Source organism: Etheostoma spectabile, chromosome 4 (assembly GCF_008692095.1).
Source record: "Etheostoma spectabile isolate EspeVRDwgs_2016 chromosome 4, UIUC_Espe_1.0, whole genome shotgun sequence".
NCBI lineage: Eukaryota > Metazoa > Chordata > Actinopteri > Perciformes > Percidae > Etheostoma > Etheostoma spectabile.
Genome location: NC_045736.1, coordinates 28,379,980 through 28,388,752, shown reverse-complemented (window position 1 = coordinate 28,388,752; position 8,773 = coordinate 28,379,980). Strand labels below are relative to the sequence as shown.

Genomic DNA, 8,773 nt, shown 5'->3' with positions numbered 1-8,773 from the left:
TACCTATACATGCACTAATGGAGAGATGTCAGAGTAAGGGGGCTGCCCATGGAAAGGTGCCCTAAGGGGGTTTAGTGCCTCAAGAGCACCTTGACAGTGCCCAGGAGACCACCATACTTACACCATGTATGTGGACTTGAACCAGCAACCCTCTGGTTCCCGACCCAACTTCCTACGGACTGAGCTTTTGCCTCTCCCACTCACATTGAGCCTAGCTATAACACAAGTGAAACTACTTCTTACATGTTCCTACTTTTGTCATCTAACTGCCGAGCAAAAAAAGGAGTAAACGTTAAACTATTTTGTTAAGATAGTCTTCAGTATTCAGGTGCGACTCAGTTTTCAGGCGGGTTAACCCTCACAGAGCCCATCCTCTGCCCTCGAAGAACAGCACTGCTCGTATCTTTATCTGTATCTGTGAGATTACAGGTGTTGACAAGTGAAAAACGGCTCTCTGCCCATCTACAGTCCACTGTATCATCTCTCATTCTGTCAGTGGGCCTCTAAGAAAGCCAATAGCTTCCCTGCATCCAGCTGAAACATTCATTACAGTGATTGATGGATCACTGTTGCTCCATGATCCCATTTGGTAGTCGGCATATTCAGTCCGTCCAGAGAAACATGAGCAAATATACAACCATTTTCTACTCGGTCTTGCAAGAAAAAAAGGCCAATACTTTCATTTATATGGGATATTAATTTGTGCATGTGTCTTACCAGGAAGTGGATTTGTACCGGGCCAATATCCAGGAGAAGCTGGGCCTGACAATCTGCTACAGGACTGATGATGAGGATGAGGCTGGGATCTACATTAGTGAGGTATGTGGTGCAGGGTAGATCCCAAATGTATTTTAACAGTAAGTAAATAGTGACTGCCAGCCATGATGATGTTCGCTTTAACTCAGTAAATGGAAGAAACACGTAAATAAATAAAAGCTAATGCTCAAAGTCGACAGAGTACGTCGGCAGTAACTTTAATCTCTTACGTTTTTATTCCCTTTCTCTTTAGATTGATCCAAACAGCATTGCTGCCAAGGACGGCAGAATTAGAGAAGGGGACAAAATCATTCAGGTAAGATCTCTGAAAAGACTCAGCAGTTTTTTTTGTCTCTTCAATACTCAGTTTATGTCTATTTCTAGGACCGCATGACTTGCTTGTAAACTAATCACCAATTGAAAAACCAAATATCAAGAAGTGGTGGTTAGAGATAAATGTAGCATAAATGTGCAAATTTATAGTGTCATTTTATTTTGAAAAGATCCGGTATTGCAATATGTCCTTCTGTCCCGCAAGATCAATGGTGTTGAGATCCAGAACCGGGAGGATGCTGTAGCGCTGCTGACCAGTGAGGGGAACCAGAATATCTCTCTGCTGGTGGCCAGACCAGAGATCCAGGTAATTAGGATGTCATTATGGGTGTGAGCTCAGCAAATGTCAATAACAAGACATAACGTGTTGAAACAAGGGTTGCACAATATATCGTTTTGTTTAAATATTGCAAAAGGCTGCAACATGTCGCAAAAGACACTGACATTTGCACATTGCTTTTTATATTCAATTCAACGTTCAACTTGTTTGATAAAATAATGTTGGAAATGATTTCCTTTCATAGGTATAAAAGGTAAGGTCATACATTTAACAAGTACTGTTGTATTTGAGCAGAATACTGCAAGCAGCAGGAATGCAGAACTGACTAGTGTTCTCCGTTCATGTGTTCTGTGAGTTTTGGTTCCTTCAAGAGGGGTCTCAAGACATATATATCTGTTGATCTTACACTTAAATAATTTATTAATTCTTAGAGTTATGACTTGCATATTTATGGTATCAACCTCTCCTCCTTCCTCTACTTCCGGTAATGCTGATGTTGAAGCAGCTACTACAGCCCCAAACATGTCAGAAATGTTGAGACATTTTTAGGCATCCGCCTGTAGATTCTTAATATTTTTCTCCCGTAATTTCTTTACCAGTCCCTGCTAAAAAGTATTAAATCGTCCATGCTCATGCAAGGCAAAGTAAGCGCATTTGTACAGGCCCTAACCCCAACCAATCAAGCTGCTTCTTAGGGCGGGTCTTGGCGTGGCCAGAGTGGGATTCCTAATTTTGCAAGTGTGGAAAGGGTTCCTGGATTTGATTGGGTCAGGGCAGTGCCAATAAAGAAAATTAACCAGTGGGCTGGCTGCTGTCATTTCATTATGGGCCGTCGTGGCAAAAAAAAAAAGGCCCACCGGAAAAATGCCCGGTATTCCAGATGGCCAGTCCAGCCCTGGCTGTGGAGGAAGGTCTGGCAATGCGAGACTATTGTGTATATAGCATATTTTCCTCATATCGTGCAGCCTCATATGGTTACTTGTGGAACCAAATGCCATGCAAACAAACACGAGTGAGACTTTCAATAGTAGATGTTCCACTTTTTGAATGAAGCTTTGCAGTGAAATATTTGCATCTAATGAGGCGTATCTTGTCCCCGCTGCATCTCAGCTGGACGAGGGCTGGATGGATGATGATAGGAACGACTTCCTGGATGACCTCCACATGGACATGCTGGAGCAGCAGCACCATCAGGCCATGCAGTTCACTGCCAGCAGACTGCAGCAGGTACACACACATACACACAGCATGTAGAGGCAGACTAGCACAATCAATCTGCACCAACGCATACGTTCAGCTATAGATTATTTTGGCCAAGACAGTTCTGCTGAGGTCAACAGCTGTTCAGTTGTTTTTGGCAACAATTTTTTCCCCTTTTGTGGAAAGAAAACGTGGTGGTGGAATAAGTATTCAGATAATTTTCTAAAGTAGAAGTACTAATACTACACTGTAAAAAAAACTCTGTAGCAAATAAAAGTCTTAAAGTATGTAACTATCATCAGGAAAATGTACGAAAAGTATTACAGTTTTTTTTACGATTGCTTTGACAATTTTTTCAATAATTTTAACAACGTTCCAAAACTCAGTTAGCACTTCATCTGTCTGTTACTGTAAATGAGAGAAACAGCTGATTGAAGATATGCAAATAAATCAATCACAGCTTATTCCCATCTAGGAAAAGCTGTTGAGGTTCCTTCAATCGCATGACCATCTGTTTGTACAGTATTCTTTATATGTTGAATTGTTGGTATGTTTTTATATATATATATATATATACTGTATGTAGTAAGTGTTGTACTTTGAGAGCAAAGATTACTGCAACCAAAGTCAAATTCCTTGTTTGTTTACGTAAACCTGGCCAAAGCTGAGACATACAGTATAGTAGCATACAGTAAGTACATACAGTAACAAGAGGAACTATTTGGGCTAAAATTCTGTCTTTGTTTCTTTTATTTCATAAACCGTACATTCTATAAAGCTACTCTGAGATGGCTCATTCATTTTTGCCTTGACTGTCTGCAGCAAGAGAAACAAAATGCATGCATTACTAAACCCAACAAAACAAAAATGTGGAGAGACTTCAAGAGAAACTGCAGTGAAAAACACAAACTATAATCAAAACAAGATACTATTGTCTATTGAGGGCAGACCTGACACATAAAATAATACACTTTCTGTAATTCCACTTGATATTAGGGTTTTTATGACATTGGGCTATGACTGACTGAATGTTCCTGTTGGAGGAGAACACATGTTAGTGTTTTGGAAGAATTATGTGACTTTGGGACATGGTTGCAGTGTTTTGGTAGTGTATTGTGTTAGTGTATTATTGTATTTTGAAAATTAGTGTTGGAATTTAGTGTAAAATGTGTGACTTTGAGCATAAAGTTTTGCCAGTTGTGGGTTGTAGGTGTGTTGGTGAGTTTAGGAAGAAATTGTCATAGCAATCGTAAAAACCTGTAAAAGATACAAACAAACTGGAAATGATCAAAACAGTTCTATCAATCAACTAAGTGTTATATACATACATAAATATATAAATACATCTAATTTCAGCTGTATTTATAAGCCTGTATATTGTTGGGTAGTTTAATGTATAATAAAACATTGTATTTTATAAATTACATGCAATTTGGGTGCAAAACTCTTCATTTGTAAAAAACTAATAACTAAAACTGTCAGATTAATGTAGTGGAGTGCAATATTTCTCTCTGAAATGTAGTGGAGTAGAAGTAGAAAGTAGCATGAAAAGAAAAGACTCAAGTAAAGTACAAGTACCTTAAATTTGTTCTTAGGAAAGATACAGTACTTGAGTAAATATACCTAGTTACATTTCACAACTAGAGACATATGGAGCCTTTGTTATTGCTCCATTTTGAATTAAAAGGTGTCCTGAGTAGTTGTTAATAAAGGAGGACTTTGAGAAGCAGGTTTTAAAGGAGATAAATTATATTTGCGAAAAATTTATTTGCACCTTGATATATGTGTATTTTTGGTTTACAAGATTTTTGTAATCCAAGGTTAATAATTAATAATTACAGTAGAGGAAAATGTGGTTTACACACTTGCATGATGTGCCAGTGTTTCTGAGTCGTCCTGTTGTCTGATTTTTACAGAAGAAGCACGAGGAGGATGGAGGCACCACAGACACAGCCACATTGCTGTCCAACCACCACGAGAAGGACAGCGGGGTGGGTCGCACGGACGAGAGTACGCGAAACGACGAGAGCTCGGAGCAGGAAAATCTCGGGGACGACCACACCATCAACACGCTAGGCAGCTGCAGAAAGCTCACCTACAGCCAGGACACCCTCGGCAGCACCGACCTGCCCTTCAGCAGCGAGTCGTTCATCTCCGCGGACTACGCTGACACTGACTTCCTGGGCATCCCGGTGGATGAGTGCGAGCGCTTCAGAGAACTCCTGGAGCTGAAGTGCCAGATGCGGAGCGGTGGAGCCCAGGGTCTATACTACCAGGGTGGTGGGGCCGGAGGTCAGGACCAAGAGTGTGTGGACAAAGAGCTGGAGTTGCTCAACGAGGAGCTGCGCACCATCGAGCTGGAGTGCTTGAACATCGTCCGCGCTCACAAGATGCAGCAGCTGAGGGAGCAGTGCCGCGAGTCCTGGATGCTCCACAACAGTGGCTTCCGCAACTACAACACCAGCATCGACGCACGTCGCCACGAGCTCTCGGACATCACAGAGCTGCCCGAGAAATCGGACAAGGACAGCTCCAGTGCCTACAACACTGGCGAGAGCTGCCGCAGCACCCCTCTCACGTTGGAGCTGTCTCCAGACAACTCGCTCCGCAGAGGAGCAGAGAATCAGGGTCCGGCTGGCGCGTCCGGCTCCACCAGCTCTAATGGCAAGATCCTCAAACCTCTCCTGTCCCCCGTCCAGGAAGCCTGTGGCCCCAGTCGGAGCAGAAGCTCCTCCAAGGATCCCGATGGAGCCTTGCAAGCAGAGAGCAAGGAGAGGAAGTTGGGAGAGTCCAGTAAGTCCGGGAGGAGCTTTTCCCAGCCACATTCACCGTACAAGCATGCCCACATCCCGGCCCACGCCCAGCACTACCAGAGCTACATGCAGCTGATCCAGCAGAAATCCGCCGTGGAGTACGCCCAGAGCCAGATGAGTCTGGTCAGCATGTGCCGAGATGCCATCAGCCCCACTGACCTGGAGCCTAAGATGGAGTGGAAGGTGAAGATCCGCAGCGACGGCACACGCTACATCACCAAGCGGCCTGTCCGGGACAAGCTGCTGAGGGAGCGCGCCCTGCGCATTCATGAGGAGCGCAGCGGTATGACCACAGATGACGACGCCATAAGCGAGCTGAAGATGGGCCGCTACTGGAGCAAGGAGGAGAGGAAGCAGCACGCAGTCCGCGCCAAGGAGCAGAGGCAGCGCCGCGAGTTCATGAAGCAGAGCCGGGCCGATTGTCTGAAGGAGCAGCCCGGCCCAGAGGACAAAAAGGAGCCCAACATCATCGAACTCAGCCACAAAAAGATGATGAAAAAGAGAAATAAGAAAATATTTGACAACTGGATGACCATCCAGGAACTGCTGACCCATGGTACCAAGTCACCAGATGGCACAAGGGTTTACAACTCCCTGCTGTCTGTGACCACAGTCTAAGTCCTGCTCTGAGCTCAGGTGGCGGGCCAGCCAGAGGAGGACGGACTGGAGCGGACTGTACATAGGACACTACCAGTAGGGGTAGATATTCTTGCCTCGTTCAATGTGGCAACATTTTGTAAATAGAAAATAAGGAAAGCCCTTCCTGGACGAACATTTTCCACCACTGCGGTGAAGAGAAGGCCTTTATAATGATGGTTGAACTTGACATGAATGGGACATGGCTATGATGATGATTTTCAAAACAATTTTTTTTCTTTTCATATTCTTTCAATAACCTTTTCTACCTTTGTGCTTGCCTTTTAAATAATTTTGAAAACACAAACACAATATGTGACTTTTTCAGAGGGTTTTGAAAGTGTGTAAAGACTATGTGCCATACATAAACAGCCAGCATTTACACTATTTTGCATTATTTTGTTTGTACTATATATCTCTTATGAGTATTTTACTGTTATGCATACTTAGTGCTTTTATGGAAACAATGCTATTTTCCTGCAAGGTAGAACACGTAATCCTTTTCAAAAGGTCTTTTTTAAATTAAAAAAAAATAATAATTTTTGTAACAAATCCACTTTTTTGGTTTTAATTTCTCTCTAATGGTGCTGATTTCCCAAAGTTAATAACACCAGCGTTGTACCATCCGTTTCATAATGTAATGGACATCATAACATGATATCATTGTGTAAGTACGTATCTTTAGACAAAGATGTTCCTCACATTGAAATTGAAATGTCTGTTTGTTAAAGCACACATTGTAGTCACTTTTGCTTTTCTTAGGGTTTCATGTATTGGAAAGAAGAAACAGCTTAACAAATCCTTACTTAGCCACACAATTTGATGTCTTGTAAAATGAGAGAAATAATAAATTATTGTTTTATATATGATGAGCTTTCAAATGTTGTTGGAGTTTGTCATTTTGTAAGAGTTTGTGGGATCATCAACATATGGCCAAACAAGGGAAGAAAGAGTCCAACTAAACCCTGCACGTGATGTCACAAAGTATATTTTATATAGGGGCTAGATGGACTTGCGCTGAGGGAATCTGAAATGTTTTTGTCTAGGAGAAATACTTTCATTTGCTGATGTTTTCACTTGTGTTGGCTAACTTTGCCGGAATTACATGAGATCACCAAACTGCACGAGCCTTTTACAACTGATAAAGATGTAACTTCTCTCTCTCTCAGAGAAATGTCAATCAAGCACATTCTGTACATGCACACACGCTGCAGAAGAGGTCTGATCAGGCAAATAGGTAGACACACCCGTGTGGGTGGACAATGGGTGTCTAGGCTCTTCAAGGTCAAGAACAGAAACATACTTTGCACGTCTTAACATGAGACGGGTGCGATGGAGAGGGACATTGCAAAGAAACTGCCGCACACTGTCTAACATGCAAAGATTTTTAATAGACATAATTTAATAGCTGGCAACGTTTCAATTATCTCTGCAAGGAAGACAGTGTGCAGGAATTTCTTTGCAACTTTAGGGACTTCAAAGTGAAATCGCCCTGGAATAATAATCTAATCTTCTAACTGGAAATGTGTAGCCCGGATGCCATCTGAACTTAGTCCCGCCCATAATATTTTAGGTCGGGAAGTTTGGTCTGGACTTGATTCGTTGTGGAGCAACCATGCTCGAACCAGAGCTGGTCAGACCAATCAAATTGTCAGGGCGGGCTTAATACGATCATACGGAATCAACCACAACACCAAAGAGCACTTGGTTTGATTTTGTTTACAACAAAGATGGCTGCTGCTGGAGAATTGAGATGTGCAGGTTCTCTTAATACATCTATGGTAGATTCTGCTATTGCGTCTGTTATAGAAGATATCGACAGCGCATTAATTTCCAGTATACGTGCAGTTGAGTTCTGTTGACAACTATCTGTTGCTCAACATACAGTACGACACATAGTCCGTTGCTCTGATTGGTTGTAGGTCTACCCAATTGAGTGCAGAGGCATTTTCCTTCCTGGTTTGGTTAAAACACACCCCATATTCACAGCCCAATGGAGCAGTATCAGACCACATCAGGCTAGGAAAGGTGTTCCTGTACTCCCCGTGTCATACATCAATGTCTATTAGTTTTTATTGCCAGTATGTATGAATGGGTGAGGATGCACACAGGAAGATTGTGTATAATGTAAAACACCACAAAACTTCTTTCCATCCAGTTTTATAAAGCAGTAGCCTACTGTGGGAAGACTTCAATTATCCATCAGAATGTGTGGGCGAATACCCACAAGGATATCTCTTAGCTTTGAAATATAATGTTAACACAGAAGTTGCTTTGCTTCCTGTTCTTTCTGGTGCTTGTTTAACATTACCATTGTAGAGTTTAACACAGGGTAATAAAGCCCCCTTTTGTTATTTTGCTTAATACATTTTTAAATATAGGATATGCATTCTTAATGAAATCACAGCATCAGAGGCTTGCCAACTTGTAGTAATGACAGCATGAATCCTGAGGCAAAGAGAAGTCGATTGGCTGTGTCTGTGTTTCATGTCAGAGCCCAAGTAGGGCAACAGCATGTCAGACTAGCATTAACATCAAACAGTCCAATCAGCAGAGATCCCTGCTGTCCAGATCTGATGGTTGAAGGCCAACAACAAAAAACGTCTGTCTTTAGTTTGGATTTTGCAGTTCCGGCTGCCCTTATTCAGCTTTTATTGATTTGACAAAGTCGTCCATCAGTTCAAAATGAATATCCTATGTTGGAACCAAGTTGTCTGTGATGCTGGCATGAGGCTCCCTCACATGGCGAGGCCTC

At 42.4% G+C, this 8,773-nt stretch overlaps 1 protein-coding gene and 1 long non-coding RNA gene across 4 annotated transcripts in view; one reads left to right on the top strand and one right to left on the bottom strand.

Moving 5' to 3' along the window:
* The window catches only part of LOC116687861 (uncharacterized), a 5,687-nt gene extending 3,718 nt beyond the window's left edge, over nucleotides 1-1,969 (bottom strand). The window contains exon 1 of the long non-coding RNA XR_004331649.1: nucleotides 1,831-1,969. This is a non-coding gene — a long non-coding RNA (uncharacterized LOC116687861). The remainder of the gene's footprint in view (nucleotides 1-1,830) is intronic.
* The window catches only part of pdzrn3b (PDZ domain containing RING finger 3b), a 95,249-nt gene extending 88,359 nt beyond the window's left edge, over nucleotides 1-6,890 (top strand). For all 3 annotated transcript variants that reach the window (XM_032513546.1, XM_032513545.1, XM_032513547.1), the window contains 5 exons: nucleotides 721-819; nucleotides 1,010-1,072; nucleotides 1,295-1,396; nucleotides 2,480-2,596; nucleotides 4,486-6,890. In XM_032513546.1, coding sequence (XP_032369437.1) covers nucleotides 721-819; nucleotides 1,010-1,072; nucleotides 1,295-1,396; nucleotides 2,480-2,596; nucleotides 4,486-6,000 — 1,896 coding nt within the window. In that variant the 3' untranslated portion in view covers nucleotides 6,001-6,890. The remainder of the gene's footprint in view (nucleotides 1-720; nucleotides 820-1,009; nucleotides 1,073-1,294; nucleotides 1,397-2,479; nucleotides 2,597-4,485) is intronic.
* The last annotated feature ends 1,883 nt before the right edge of the window (nucleotides 6,891-8,773 follow it).